General features: G+C 37.4%; 1 protein-coding gene across 4 annotated transcripts in view; it reads right to left on the reverse strand.

Moving 5' to 3' along the window:
• Positions 1-16816, reverse strand: part of CDK14 (cyclin dependent kinase 14) — a 283282-nt gene that overhangs the window by 77119 nt on the left and 189347 nt on the right. For all 4 annotated transcript variants that reach the window (XM_026039394.1, XM_026039392.1, XM_026039390.1 and 1 more), the window contains exon 11: positions 4689-4737. In XM_026039394.1, the coding sequence (XP_025895179.1) occupies positions 4689-4737 (49 nt within the window). The remainder of the gene's footprint in view (positions 1-4688; positions 4738-16816) is intronic.

Genomic DNA, 16816 nt, shown 5'->3' on the forward strand with positions numbered 1-16816 from the left:
CCCGCCACGGGTGACGGGACACCTTCAGCGGGACGTTATTGAAGTTTTTTGTTTGTTTGTTTGTTCTCATAAAATGCGGTAGTGTAATAAATCTACCATCTGACTAATGTTTTTTTTGTTTGTTTCTGTTGCACATTGACATTGGTTTTGCCATGATGGGCTTCCTAAGGTCACCCAGGCCAAAAAAAAAGGCATGACTGCTAAAGAGGGTGTATATGGGAAACAAATGAAATACAGCAGGAAATGAGAAAAATATATATATTTTTTACAGTATAGCAATATCACATAAAGCAAGGAGTCCTTTGGGAGCCAGAAACAGGTTTATATGCCTCTACATCATAAATATCTTTATAAAATCTTTTCACTTGGGGGCTGGTTTCCCTTTCTCACACCACAGCTCCCCGTGACTCCCCACTGGCAGCACTGAGCTGGCCCCAGTGCAGCTGCAGGCCCTCCCCAGCTGCACCTCTGTCACCCGCCCTGACCAAAACACAATCCCCCATTYGCACAGGTATGATTTTAAGTCATCATTGTCCAGTCTGACCCCTATGGAGATACTTAAAAAGAGCAGTTTTACCAGTCACAGCTTGTTTTACTGTGACCTAAATCAGAAGATCAGACTAGAACATCTTTATTCTGTTCTGAYTGGTATTTTATAATTACAATTCCCATTACGTTTGCTCACACAGCATACGTGAAGCTTCAAATTAGACAGAAGGAAATGTCAATGCAAGTTGTTTCCTGACATTTTATAGAAAATGTATATATCACACTGTACCTTGTAAATATTCTCTTTATGATTTGTCTGTATTTTGCCAATCAGTGAAGAAACTGAATCTTAAAGTCACCGAGGAACTTAATTTGCTACTTCTGTTAGCTACACTTATTTCCCTCAAACGCTTCTCAAAATTAGCCTCAAATATTGACGTAGGTTATTTTAAGAGTTGTTGGACTAACGAGCCTGCTGGGTTTCACATACACTGCTGTCATCAGCATGGTTTCCCACTATCTCAAATGTATAATTTACTATATATTACATTCCATACTTTCAGTTAGCCTAGTAGTTAAAGAACCACTAGCTTGGACACATCATTGTTCTTCTCTCTGGCTCCATCTCCAAACTCCAGAGCTCCTGGAAGCTGGGCTCAGTTAGGTGCAATTATTTTTTTCCCCAATCTACCATCTAAAATCTGTGTAGATTTTTTTCTTATTTTGGGCCCCTCTTCCTTCTGTGTTGTCTATTGGTTTCATAGAATCTGTTCTTTCTCCCAGGCTGTTATTCTTTCTCCCAGTAACCTATCCTCACATAAACTGAATTATAATCATGCATATTTCAAGGTGAGCCTCTCTGAAGATTCCTCTAAATCTAAATTCTTACTCTTCCATGTCAGGGCCTCAATATTTGTAYACAAACAAGATAAGGGGCTGGACTGCGCCTAGTTCTGAAAGAGGCTACAGTAAAGGGAGAAAGCTTCAGCATGTTCAGAAAATTAAAGGTGTTATCTTCTGATCTGGGAGCACCAAGTTCAATTTCTTGTTCTGGTACACAGTTTTGGGGTGTTTCCTTGTAAAAATTACTCAATRCCTTTGTACCTCAATTCCCCATCTCTAAAATATGATGAGAGGAATTCACCTCAGAGAAGTGCTACAAAGATAAACGTATTTGGCACCGGAATGCTGTTAGGATAGGGGCTRTAGGGACTGTTCAGTGGAGATGCTAGCACGTCTTGGCCTGTCTTGGAGGCCAAKTGGAAAAGGAATCACAGAGCGCCCCAGTCCTGGTCCTGCTGACATGGACAAGCAGTGGGCAGAAACCTCTTTAGCATCTTCRGAACGCAGGAATTAATGTAGCTGCATCAATTATAAGCTAACGTTTAGATAACCTTCTCTCTCAAACTAAAATAATTTTTAAAGAATATACTTACATACTGTTAAAAAACATCCTGGTGTATGCTTTAGAATATACCTATAAAAATACATATTTAATACTGTATAGAGATTGCAGTAGAGATTTTCTAAAGTACCTTCCTGTGTTGCAAAGACTCAAGTCCATCCTTAGCTTTAATAGCAGGAAGCAATGGCAGTGAAATTAGTCAGTGTACCCACCAAGCTGCAAGTTAAGCCCCTATGCAAAGCATTTTAGTGTCATACAAAACCCAGAACTCTTCAGGAATTTAGATCTGAATCTTGATAAGGAATTTTAAAGATTAGAGACTGCTGCTTTTTAAAACATGAATAAAGGAAGAAATTTTCTAGAATGAATTAGTCTGTGTATGAAGGGCTTATGTTAAATTTTATAGATGAATTATAAAACCTTGAGAATATAACATCTATAACAAAAACACTTATACAGCCCTCATTACAGTTGTGMAGGCAACAGGGCTCTAATAGAGTGCACAGATAAGGACTTAAACTGAAAAAAAAAAAGAAAATCCTTTACATTTTAMATGTAGATGATACATAATTTTGGGGTGCTCAAAATTCCCTATTATAATAGAACTGCACATATGAATGTTGAATTCCATTCTTTGTTGTTACTTTCAGTCTTTCAGTCCCTTCATTTATGCTGAAAAGTTGCAAATCCTTTATGCATGGAGCACTGGAAATGTATAAATATTTTTTGAAGAGGTTTCTTAGAAATGAAAAGATTCTGGTCTTATTTGAATCAGCCTGTGCTGTGATCATCACCTGTGTCAATTACGAAGTCTCTGAGATGGAGGGCTTGTTTAAAGCAAACTTTTGTTATTTTTTTCCTGAAATTTTTTAAAAAATGGAAATTTCACACAATGTTCTTTTAAAATATACGACAGGACAACTTTCTAAATTAAAATATGTTATTCACACTTACTCAAACATAGCAGATACTGCTAGGTACTGGACTAATTGCTGTCAAAATCTGGATAAAGAGCCAGTCCAAGCCTACAGAATGGATGGAATAGTTTGCCTGTATCTACGCACATTACTCACACACACATGTGCCCCCAAGCAAAAACATTCACATCAATATTAGTTTTCTTGTCCCTCTTTCCCAATCTAAATCTAATTGCCTGTGTTGTAATATAATTGCTTCTTCCAAGCTTTTGGATTTCATTAGCTACTTTCAAAGAAATGGGGAACTTGCAAGTTCATCTGTTGTTAAAGGACAGGAAATAGATAATTCTAGTAACTTACCTTGAATGGAACCTATGACTTTCATGGAATTATATTATTTCAAGAAGCAAGACTCTGACACAGATTCAAATCTTACAAGATGCCTACAATGATCAAAASACCTGGCAACTCTGTGTGAGGTGCTCACAAAAGCTGACTGCAAGCTAAGTGAGATTAACCTCCTTCCTGCTCCCTCTGCAGCAAACAGGATATTGTCTCTCCTGGGAGTGCCACCAAATTAGCTTCACAGTCTGAGCTGGACTTGCCAGGAATATTTCCACGAACTGCAGAAAGATTAACTTAGGTAGCTGGAACTCATCCTTAGAGAATACATCGGCTTCATTGGTACTCCAGGAAATAGCAAGGCACTCCTAGGAGGAGAGGAGCCAGGAGCAGTGAGGAGTGAGCTACAAGCTCTTGTGAGACAGCCAGCCTTGAGGAGCACRGGTTTGGACTCCAAGGATAAACCTTCAATGTTATAACATCCAATAAGTAACACTCCAGTTTAACTATGAACTGTTAAATCAATGGAGATTTCTGCTTTCCTAGTTAAGCACAATTTCAAATGGGACTGTAGTTTAAAACTAAACATTATTTAAAACTACAAATGGCTGTTTCAGTCCAGAATAAATTTGGGTAAGAAGGAGCATAAGAGAAGGAATAACAGTAGTGCAAAAAGAGTATAAACCCAGTCACATGTTGGGGAAACAACTGTGCTATGACTAGTGGAGTTGTACACCCACTCCATTGCTAATAAATGATGATGTTGGTGAAGGATTCCAACTTTAGCTCTACCTACAACACCTTTCTCCTGTAACAGGGATGCTCCTTTACCAAGGCATTTTGTATCTTCAATTTCAGTGCTACACTGAGAGGAGATGCCTCATTTTCCTGTTGAGTTTGTCCTTACCTCCCTGGTACATGACCAAGAAGACAGCTGATGGGCACCAAAAGTGAAACTGGGAATGACCGTGGAGCAGAAACAGCAATGCTGGGGCTGCAACAGCTCAGCAAAGAACTTTGGTCAAAGAAGTTGGGGGAAAAAACTAATAATTTTTCTGTAAAGAAAATACAATGCAACTACCTCTATATCCGGGTCTGTCTAATGTAGAAAGACAAATTTAAGGAAACATTAAATCGAAAAAACAAGGTGAATTCTTATTGACATTTTCAGACAGGATAATTAACACATATAACAGTATGGTCATTAGCTCACAGCAATGAACAGGCTGGCCTTGCAACAGGGATGGTTATTTGGAAGCAAGTCTCAGAGCTCATCAGAAATTGATTATTTTACAAGTCTCTTACTGCTAAAGTGGAACAGAGAAAACAATTCAAAGCAACAATACATCCTTCAGTGAGTTCAGGAAAATTGGCACATAAAAATTGACAGAAATGGGGAAGAATAATACTTCAATAATTTCACATTTGTACTGTACTTAAAAAGGATAAATCCATTTTAAACTAATAATGATAGCTTTAGCTTGGCATGAATTACATTCTTGAAGAGTCAAAAGAGTAATAAAAAAAAGACTTACTTATTCCATGCTTGTCTAAGGTTTTTAGGGCTATATTGTGTAAACCGTTCTGCAAGAAAAAAAAGAGGACATTCAATTATTTATGCTAAAACCAGGAATTTATTCAAATAAGCTAATCTATTCCCAGTTTTTACCATTTCTTATAACTACTCCAGCTCAAGTTGGGAAACAGAAAGGAAAAAAAAACATAAGAATAATTGCTATATAAACATAAACAAAACAAAGCAAACAAAAAAAATGTAAAGAACAAACACAATGACATGAAATTAATTTACTTTGGCATCATCTGAAAAGGAAATGAAGTTCTACAGCTACTTTTGAAGTATTTTTGCCTGCTAGGAAGAAAAAAAAATAAAAGACAGGACACTGGGGCAGTTGTCAATTGTCTGAATCATTTGTCTGAATCAATGGTCTGAAGAAATCCTGTATTCAGAAAATGTTCCATAAAACCCCCCAAATATTTTCATTTTTGCTTCCCTTTCATCCCAGAAAATGGAATTTAATAGGAGAACTATATATTTACAAGAATATTTTACATATATGAATCTTACTGTGCAAACAACAACAAATGAAACTTTTTTTTTAGGGGAGGGTCAAATACCTGTATTTGTTTACYGGGCTTATAGCAAAATAGTAAATTCTGAACATGCAGCAATACACACTGTAAACTGTGCAAATCGAAACAGACAAGCAGCAGTGTGGATGATTTTGTTTGTTATACTGCCTTTTTTTTCTCTTTAAATGAAAGAAAAATGTATGCAAAAATGTCAGCTCTCACTGATTTCACTATCAAAAACTTTTGGTAATTGGTACCGCTGTAAACTCTTGTTGAAGGGCCACTTCAYGTTTGGAAGTTTTGCTGCTTTAATCACACTGACACAACCAAAGCAATGAAACCATTCCCTTCTAGATATATATAACCATGACAAGCTCCCTGGAAATTCGAAGCTACATCCCTATAACTAATTTTAGCACTGATATAAATTATAAATAGGACTTTGGAACATTGCATCTATATAAGAAACAGAAGTTAATAAGGCTTTTATTTTTATCTTTTATATTACCAATAAAGTTTCTGCAGTCAGAAACTGTTTGACTATTGTAGAGGATTATTAAATTTGTACCTAGACAACTTTCCAATGTTGTCATTTCCATTAGAAGATGAATTAAGAACTAAGAATTAAATTAAGAAAAGAGACAACTCTCAGCCTCCTGTCAGATTTGCTACCATTACACAGTGTTCATCGAACTAAAATTAGTAGGTTAAATTTATTTGAACCATTTAATGTTAGATTTCCATCAGTGTTATGCATCTTCTTTTTTGGACTGAAATCTTGGAAAAACATACATTATAGGTCATGTGGTAGAGTTGAAGGTTTTTGCTAACAGAAAACATATTGCTCCATATACTTCCATACTACATTGCTGTATTTACTAGAATGTGAACAGCTATATCTATTAATACACTATCAATGTTGTCCTGAACTTTGATAAAATCAATTATCTCAAGCTTAACTTGGAAGTTCATGGAACTTTCTGCATGCACTTAACAACAAAATAAATTATCTCATCTGAGGCATCCAGATAAAAACTATAGGAAATGCCAACTCCTTTCTATCCCTATTAAGTATTGCAGTAATAGCTCTACTACAAATATGTCAATGCACAGAGCTTAAATCAAGTGGGTAAAGCAGTCAGGATCATTATTACAGGCAGTTATGCCTCAGTATGGGTAATACAGCATGGCAGCAGGTGCCTGGGAATAGATTTTAATATATAACAGGACAAGTATAATAATTCCCTACTGAATTACATATTCTCTAATAAGTAGCTTGAACATCATATTGGCATTGGAAATATGACCCAAAGCACACAAGAGAGAGGAACATTATAATTCAGATTGGATTTGTTAAGCTACTGCCCTCACTAGGAAAAATTCTAGCTCTGGTAAGGTCAATATTGAGCTTGAGGACCTGAGCTCTCCCTTGAATTTAAGTTAATAAATATTAATTATAGATGTCTATACAAGCAGCTAAAAACACCGAGAAAATAAAGATTTTCCATATACTATAAGTAAATAGTCTGGCTCTAAGACTGTTCATTCTCCTATGATGAAGGACTGTGTAATAATGTGCAGCTAGACAGCACTGCTAACGACGAGGCTGATACACACCTGGGAGTTCAGCTAATGAAGTGCAGACTTGCATGTTAGTCTATTTTGGGGTAGAGAAGTACCTGGTGGGAAGAGAACTGAACTAACTGAATGCACTGCTGAAGAGCTTCCCTGGATCTGTAGAAATATCTTGATTTCACTTGTTATTCTGCATTGTATGTTTGGTCAGATACTAAGCTGGTTCAAACTGGCAGAGCTGCGCTGATTGCAGCAGAGCTACAGCAGCTGAGAAGTATCGTATGCAATACATCTTCTTGGTTGAACTTTARTCAGTTGAATCTATTTCCACCATGGGAAGAAACACTGATCTGATTTCTTGGCCAAATCAGGCTTCAAGCTCTAACGTCCAAAGACCTAGTTCTGGTCTGAAAGACAGTGGAAAACTATTTCTCTGATAGGTGKGTTCTTAAAACAGAGGGGGGTATGCTGCAATCACTATGTAAATGCAATTAAAAAGAATGTGCACAAGCCAAATGAACAATTTCCTCACAGTAATCTTCCCTCTTTGTCTATTGCTGTGCTCCAAACCTCTTTAGAAGTGATATTCATCATGCTTCTCGGGTAAGGGAGAGAGAACTAGAGAAAGCACAGGAAGGGCAAAACCTTTTGTCTACAGAGAGACAAATTCTAGCCCTGGATCCTTAAATCCAAGCTCCATTCATGTACATCCTGGTTCTTAGTACTCTCCCAAATTAATTCTTACGTAGAGAATAGAGAATTCTCTATTAGAGAATTTCTTCTTTTCTTCTTCTTTCCTTCTTGATTTCAGAATTGCCAATCTTGATTTCAGAATTGCCAATCTTGATTTCAGAATTGCCAAAACAACAGAGAAGCTACAGCAAATTCTCCATCATGATCCTTCTCTGTACCCCCTACTGCTTTACGGCCTGCATCATAAAAGCTGGCCATAACATACTTATGACCACTGATATAATACTCATAACACAGGCAAACAAAGAGGAAACTTAACCTTCCAATTTTATCTGAGAACCTCTTGCTTGTATCCAACAGCACCTGGAATTCAGCCTCCCAGTCCTAAGCACGAGTTTTCTTCCGAGCCACTTTTCCTGGTGAACAACTCTTATTCATCTATATAGATACCCTCTGTTCTTTATTACTGGATGAACTGAATGTTATCAAATATAAAGCTACACGTATGTGACAATGAACAACATCAAAAAAATGGCAGTTGCTCTATATAAGTGATCTCTGCTCTCCATCATTAAGTATTCCCCTGATTTTGGCATTATATTCAAAATTTGTCAACAAAAACAGTGATGTTAAAAAACATGTTAAAGCAGTAAGTAGAGTAGGTGTAAGAACCTTAACCCTGTGAGAAACCACCAGAAAGCCAMAAATTGAAATACATTTTGAAGTCTCTGAACTAAGCATTTTAATTATTGTCCGTGCATGTGTGATTTTGTACCATTCTAACTTCACATTTTAATCATAACTCTTTGTACAAATAGATAGTTAGTAATCTAAATTTTTGCATCCATTCCCTTACCAACCAAATTTGTAATCTCAAACACAGCATAGGAAATCAGTTTTATGCTACCTGTTTCTGCATTCAAATAATATTTATTATTTTTCTATGCCATATCCACATGACAGAATTCCTCCCTGTGTCCAACCCCTTCGCATCTACAGAATATACAAATTACTCAGGGTAATTGGCTTTTAAGGACGACTTGGTAGGTTCTCCTTTAAAGTAAGTAAATCAAACTTTATGATGTTTTAAAAAATAAATTTTTTGGTATCTACTTTCAGGTATCATCCCTGATTTGATGACAAAAATAATATCAGCCAGCAGATCTTGACTGCATGTGAGATCCTTAAAGTACTGCAGAATTAACAGGAATATTCCCATTAATTTTAAATATGTTCATACACACAGGAGAAAGCAACCTTTGCCTGACATCACTTATGAACAGCAGCAGCACTGGAGGTACAACACAGTTCAAAACTATGGAAAGAAGCCTGAGCAGCCACAGCTTACCCACAGCTGAAAGACAAACAAGCACATGCAAATGTTTTATATAGACAAGTACATCATCATCTGCCCTTATAACTATATTCTAATATATGTAAAGCCACTGTCAAGAAAACTCACTGCACCATTTTGCGGAGGTAGCTGCTCACTTTCATCAACATTTAGATTAAAGAAATCTAAAAAATTGTATATTTATTAAGATTTCTCTGGCATATTTTGATTTTCATTATTCAAACAGAACATACACTAGAGTTCAAATCTTTTAAGATATTATTATTAAATGTGCTTATTTCAAATCAAACAGTGAAAGACAGCCRTGGCAAACTTCTCTGAAATTTAAAGGTTGATTTTTTCATTTATTTTATGCAAACATTAAATACCTGMAAATCTACTGGGCACAAGCTCAGAAAATAAAAATTGATGCTCCGAATTTTTAACCCAAACACACATTCATCAGCCACACTAGCAACTATGTCTCAGTGTTAAAGAGGGGGGTTTTCATATGGACACTGTGTTTCACTGTGGTTAAGGCTGCTGTTTCATTACATGAAACAAAAGGAAGAATAAAATACTTAAATTTTTGTTTAAATCTCATTGCACCTACATGTATTTACCGAGGCTAAGACCCTTGATTAAGCGGTCTGTTCATAACCACATGCTGTTTAAGAGATCCCTACTCTGCTCCTAGGACTGAATGAAAAAGAGCAAATATATATCAAGTATTAATATTCCTTCATGGAAAGCAATACAAATTGCTACCTTCCTGTGGCATGCTATTTACTCAAGATTTTAAAAGAACATGGAAAAAAATGCAGTCTAATCCACCTTCATACCCTCAGAAGCCCGGTCTAGGAGCCAAGACTGATTCTACTGGAAGGTTAAAGAGATGCACTCAGAGACACTGGGTGCTGCTACACATATATCTCGTGGCAGTGAGTGGGTTTAACTTTTTATTTCAAATTTTTATTTGCTCCAGACCTTACAGAGCATAACTCACACCAAGCCTCTTGTACCACYGAGGTTTAGGTGCTTGTGCTCACCAGTGGTGAGCACAATTTTTGCAATTTTTGCAATTTTTTATTGCAAAAACAACTACAAAAAGGAAGCAGAAGTAAGAAATCAGCAGTAGGAGAGGCAAGCAGTTTCTGCAGCTTGTTCATTTGTCGAAGTTAATGCATCACCAATTTATGCCCTTAGAGCAGCTGCTCTCAAATTATACCAAGCCTGAAGTTTCAGTAGGCGTGGAGACGCCTGTGCCTGAAAATTCATCCACCCAGTTGTATTGTGTTCTCATAAACAACTAGACTTCTGCAAAGCACGCCACTTTTTACCTTTAGACAACCATTCTACAGTAAATTTTACCAGTTATTCTATGTGCATACTATCCATGCRTACTTATGTGCCCGCATATATACCTACATGCAAACATCATTATCTGCCTGATAAGCAGGCTCCATCTGACAGCCTCGCATCAAGGACAGGTTCAAACAGAAGAGAATTTCAGCAGAACTCACTAGTGAGCTTATTAGCAGACCACTGAAGGAGCTACTGGTCTGCTGTGAGAATTGAAAAAATAAGCACTTGCATTTTAAGTAACATAAAACAAGATGRGTATTTTTTTCTCTTTTATCAGTCAGAAAAACACATGAACTATTATACCTTTGCCACATATGCCTTGAAAGAAGCTTAGAATAYGCAAGGCAAGCTACATAAGGAATTAAAAACAGACTACATTTTGTTTTTTTAGTCCTTTTTTAACACTATTGATAATCAGCCTCTAGTCTACACCAAAGAACTTAAAATGCAGTTTGACTTCAAGGCATTTTTTATGTTGTTAATCAAAACATGCTGGCTAATATGCATTCCTTGATTAATGTGCTTCTCTGTTTAAAACCAAATGTGATTAGTTTAAATGCAAATATTTAAACATCACCATAATTAATATTTTGAAAAGTCTAATACATTGATTGCTTTAAATGGGTTTTCTTTACATTCAAACTAAATGTCTGAAGAGGCAAATGCTGTATTGTAATATGCAAGACTTAGATACACTATTTTTATTAAAGATTCATTCTTAAAAATATGTTAACTAAAGCTAGAAAGAYGAGTGCCCCCTCTGACAATCAAAATTTTCAAGTGTTCTTTGCTACGTTAATGTGCAATTAGAGCTTCTACAAGTGCAATCACAACTAGAGTTGCATAGTAATCATATGAGTTAAATTCAGCTTTCTTGGCTGTCAAATCCGCTTGCAATAAAGAAGCAAAACTATTTCCCTATGGTTTCCCTTGGGAAAAATGCCCTCAGTTCCCCACCCTCTCCCTGCATCCCCTCTTGTCTCCCTTTCTCCTCAGCTCCTGTTTCATAAGGGCACAGTGAGTACAAAGAGGAAGGAGACAAGGTCATGATGGCAGCATTGTGTGTTTTGAGTTATTGCATYCTGGAAAGAGCATCTTTTCCTACTGATGGAGATGAGGAATATGCATAACCCCCCAATGAAGAATGCAGCTATGCAAAACAGAACTTGTCCTGTGTCCTCCTGTGTTCCCTGAACAGAAGAGTATTGCAGAGCTGAAGCTGTTATCCTTGAAATGTTGAAGAAACCCAGTCCCTCAGTTCATTCTCTCATCAGTAAAATTGGTTCACACCATCAACCATGTTTTTTTTGAGAGCTGTATAATTTCCTTTGCCACCTCTGTAACTGGGATGGAGATGGAAAGCTGTGAGAGACAAAATGTTTCTTGCTCATTTAACAACTGCACCTGACACAATTCAGACCTTTCCCACTTGCACRGTATCATCCCCTAAGCAGACAGCTCAGGCTTGACCCTGCTTTTCATCAGACAGGCCCATAACCCAGAGCTGCTAGCATCCACATTATTAAAGGAATGCTTTCTCACTGAGAGCTATCTAAACACACACACAMAAAAAAAGCTTTATGTTTATTTTGGCACAATTTTAGTTCAATATTCCCTATAATATTATAATATTACAGCTTCATGATCATTTTCTTAAATTTATGACCACCTCTCTACTACTGGATGGGAAAAAAATGGAAGCAGAGCTAACTGACCTGAGCCTACAGGTTAGCAAAGAAATGTTTAAAAGGACTATCATCATATTCTTAAAGTGAAACTGGAAAAACGTTCTCTCCATATATGCAGTTTCACCTGGAAAAAAAAAAAAAAGAACTGTGATACTCTTGTATGCTCACACTGCTTTGGGTTTAGAACAGACTGAATATTTACTACCTTATTAGCTTACAATGTTATTACCAAGTTACTTCTCTGTGACAGTTAAGATCTCTTCATGGCCAGCATTACCTCACTTATCTTCTGTAATATTCTGACTGCTCACTGATGATAATCCCTAATGATAAATTCAGCTGATAATGATGATGATAAAATCATCATTCCTAATGATGATTCAGCTCCCCAGGATAGAGATTACAGAACATGAGCCCCAGATAGGAACTGAGAGCATGGAAAAGCAGAAATAATTCAAAAAAAAAGAAAAAAAAAAGTTGTTGATAAGAAAGGCTTATCTTGCTCAATTATTTGGACAGTACTCTAGAAGAAGGAATGTCTAGAGGAGAAAGGAAGATAAGACTCCAGACTAAAGAATGGGAGATTTAATGGAGATGGAAAGAATAATGCACAAAAATCGAAAGACTCAGGCACAAAGCTGGTAACAAAGGAGCTTGCTCTGGATTGCTGCTCCATTTCCACTCACGTAGATGAGACACAGTGCATTTCTGGATGTCTGCTTTTATTTGCTCCTGCAGATACTGATCCAATGATGTGATAATCCATGGATCTACTTTGGCACAGCAAATCTACACCCTTCCTAAAGCACTGCAACAAAACAGTAAGTAGTGAAAATAAGCTCTCCAAGCTACCTGTCCTCAGTTCGTTTCCACAATATGCAGTGTCTGTCCAACACCGTGTACCTTAGGACTCACTACTGGATGAAATTTCTTTTTTTTTTTGAAACATCAGCAATGTTATCTTGTTTATTTCTCAAACAGCTTTCTGATTTGAGGGTTGATAACTCACTTTCAGAGTGATTCTGATTTGCAGGGTTTCTTTGGTTACATGCAAGCAAAAGAAGACATTCTCAGGATTATAACAATTTTAACAGCTTGGAAATGATTCTCAGAGGAAGCCCTTACATCCAAAGTATTTCAGGATTTTCAAACGAACCATTCAGATACAGCAATCTTTGCAGAGTATCAGTCAAGGAAGTGGTTTAGTKAGTATCATGTGTGTGCATGTCTGTGTGCAGATCTGCAAACACCAACAGCGAGGACAGAGGGACAGAGGAAACCCAAAAACAGAGCAGAGTTCAGCTTTGTCTAACTCACATACTATTTTCAGTATTTGTAAGATAGAAAGCAATTCAAGATCGTAAAGCAGGAATATAAAACAGTGAAAAAAACCCCTGTATTTTAATGGCAGAACAAATAATGACAATTTTATTTTCACAATTATGGGCTGTTAAAACCACTGAGGTTAGCAATTTAGCTGACCTAGGGCCACGTATAGTTTAGAAAAGCAGCTCTTACTCAGCTTCAGAAAAGTGTCCCCATATTAAGATGYCAGGGATCATTGCTGTTTATGCACTGGCAGCTTTCCATAATAATCAGATCCTTGGCCAGTCCGGAGGAAAAGAGACTAATGCCCTGTTTTTCAGACATTACTTGTTTCTCCTAGTAAAACGTGCTTACCTTCCTGCAGCACAGGACTGTGTCCTAACAAATCAGTGCTTAATTACTAGTTGCTTCAGTCTGCATGCAAACAAGAAATATAATGAAATTTTGTTCCCACTTTCCTTTTTCCTCCACGTCCACTTAATTCTTTCTTTAACTACAGCAACTATTTCTTATTGATATTTGGGGTTAAATTCCATCCTTTTAGGCTTACACAACACAGTTTATAGCACCAGAGGCTTGCCTGAGTGGATGTTGACATTCTCTTCACCAGCAGTCTCTGCATTTCTCCAAACACTGCTCACAACTATCAGTCTTAAAATTCACACTTTACACTGATCATAGGAATTACTTTATTGGGATTCTATCCAACCCTTAAACACTGGCACTGGCTAGCTGATGAAACCAAGTTAACAGCACACCATCTATATCTAAGTGCAGCAATTTTGCAAGTCGTGAAGAACAACGGAATCCATTCAGATTTGGTGAGACTATTTTACATTCTCTATGCAGTGCTGTGGTGCTAAGGAAAGGAGATTAAGTCATTTAAAATGTATTGATCTGAGAAGTAAATTAAAGCATTAACTCTACCACTTTTGCTCCAAAGAAGTCAAGGAAAAAAGAGTGCTTCTGTCCAAAACACTGAGAAATTTTTTTCTAGGTTTTCATTGACTTGAAGACAGATGGTTTAAGAGCAATTTCAGACCCTTGGCAAGGGGAGCACGGCTGGCCGAGCAGCTGCAGGAGGAGACAACGTGCCTGCGCACAGAAGGACAGAAGGCATGAAGAAAACATGGGKTTTTTTTGCTTGTTTTTCTGTTTTGTTTTGTTCTCCATGTTTGTTTTTGATCCATAACTAACCAGGTCCAATGACCCTGCCAAACAGTGTGATTCCAGCCAACCCACAGGTGAGGGCACAACCTGCCTCAGATGTCAGCTCCCAGCATCATCCCAGAGCAGGTCGATTTTGTTGCTCTAGCTATTCCACGTTTTACCAGCAAAATTCCAATTACTTGATTTTTGGGATTCACAAGGCAATCTTTGCCTGTCCAGGTGATTATTGCTACTGCAGTAGAAAAAAATCATAATGAAGTGTAAGAAAAATGCATCCTTTAGGCAAGGCCACGAGGGAGATGGAGGGRCTGGGAGGCAGCACAGAGTATAACACGTGTTTCCAACAACGGCAGTGGAGAGCTTTTACCAGCGGAGCACTCCCAGACCTCCGCAGCGTATAGGAATCAAGTTGCTCAGCACTCTGCGTTATCAGGCCCTAGAAAGACTAAATAATTGCCATCCCAGATCATAACTACTTTGACTTGCACATCTGCAAACTTCACAGAGGTGCAGGAGAGTCGAGAGGACAGAGAGGACACCATGCAGAACTGGTGAACATGCCAAGTGACCACTCTCTGTCTGGCAGGTAGCATTCATCCTCTCCTCATACTGCATTTGTTTAACTGCTAGGTACTCAGAGTCGACAAAATCCATACTCTGRAATACAGAAAACAAAAGCAAATCTAACCCAACACCTGTCTAACATTTAGATTTAATGACATGCCTACTGTGTATTTATATCCCGATGTTCTGGGCTAATAAACCCACATCTTTTTTTTACACCCATGGAAGTCAAAGAGTAGAATTAAACTGGGAAGTTTCTTGGCTGCCATCTACTGTTCAAAATTCTTCTGTAATAATTAGATTAAAAAGAAGAGCAAACTCCACGCATTCTCCTTTTTTTTTTTCCCCACAGTTCTCAGATAAAAAAATATCTTTGGAGTGTTATTTAAAAACATTATATTTTTTAAGGATTCCATATATATGCATTTAGTTTTATCTTTCAAGACAATTTTCGATGAAGTCAGGTTAAAAACTCCGTAGATTTATTACCATGCAAAATGCTATGACTGAATTCATGCATTTTAAGATAAGTAGCTATTTCTCAGATCCCCTTTTTCAGATGTTTCAAGGATGGTGGGTTCAAATCCTTTARTAACTTACCTACATTTTTTCAGATAACTAATTTACCCAAGTCAACCCTCATTTAATTACRAATTTGCTTAAATAGCAATAACAGAGTCTGTTACCTACTGCAAACCTAAATCTTGATAATATTCTTCAGAAAAAAAAATTATGAATATATTTCTTTTTGGTATAATACAGACTTGAAAGGCTATGCATACTTGCCTCGTAATCAGTACCAAGAACTAGAAATGCAAAAGCCTGTAAATTCAACAACAGTGAGAAAACTATAGCAGTTAAGAAGTTCTCTCTAGTAATTCACTAGAGAGGGATTTTACATGTAAAGCATTAACTATAACTGCACTAGGACAGAGATTGAAAAATAACGTTCAAGGAACTGGTCTGCCTGTGTTATTATCATAAATAAGCCCCTAAACATATTAATTTCTCTCTTTCTTTTTGGAAGTGCCTAGACCTCTGTCCTGGTCAACATCTCTACCCCGCATTCCTCTTCTTTGCTGCCCCAGAGATACCATTGGGATACTGCACATGTGACCAACGAGACCGACTAGAATGAAAAAGGAATCACATCTTGAATGAAAGAATGAAAATGTCACATCTAGAAGAGGAATTGGACATTAGTTTAAATAACATAGACAGTCAGGTTGTCACAGGTTATGAGAAACCACTGTTGTCTGCAGTGAAGGGGAGCCAGGAGTCTACTGAGTTTCCTGAGCCTGCAAGGAGGAGAACACCTGAAATGTGTTCTCTGTGTGAAATTCTGTCAGCTGCTCATTCGAACACAGGGAGGAGAGCTCACAAATATGACTTTAGTTATGTTCTTACATGYTGAGGACTCACCTAGAATATACCGGAAATCGAATGGCTCATACAAAAGCACCTAATACCCCTCTTTACCCTTTGCATTATTTAAGAGATACTTTTTAGCCCGATGCTTTAATTGCAGAACTGTGGAATAATTTACACTGAAAGGAACCTCTCCAGCTATTCAAAGAAGATGCAGCTAGTTGAGGTTCCTCAGCTCTTATCCTGGTGAGTTTTCAAGAGGGTGGAGCCACCCAACCTGTCTGGTCAGCCTGTTCCAGTGTTTAACCATACTCACCAGCCAACACGTCTCCTGCTCATTCATCATTCACCTGGTTCACCCATGGCTCTGTGCGTGTTTGTGCATCTGTCTACATCCTACTCTTCACAGAACTGATATGCTCATGTATATATCACATATGTGTGTTTGTATATATGCACACATACATGCATACATATGTGTCTTTAGACA

This window comes from Nothoprocta perdicaria, unplaced genomic scaffold (assembly GCF_003342845.1).
Source record: "Nothoprocta perdicaria isolate Ctin4 unplaced genomic scaffold, notPer1 scaffold_23, whole genome shotgun sequence".
Classification (NCBI taxonomy): Eukaryota; Metazoa; Chordata; class Aves; order Tinamiformes; family Tinamidae; genus Nothoprocta; species Nothoprocta perdicaria.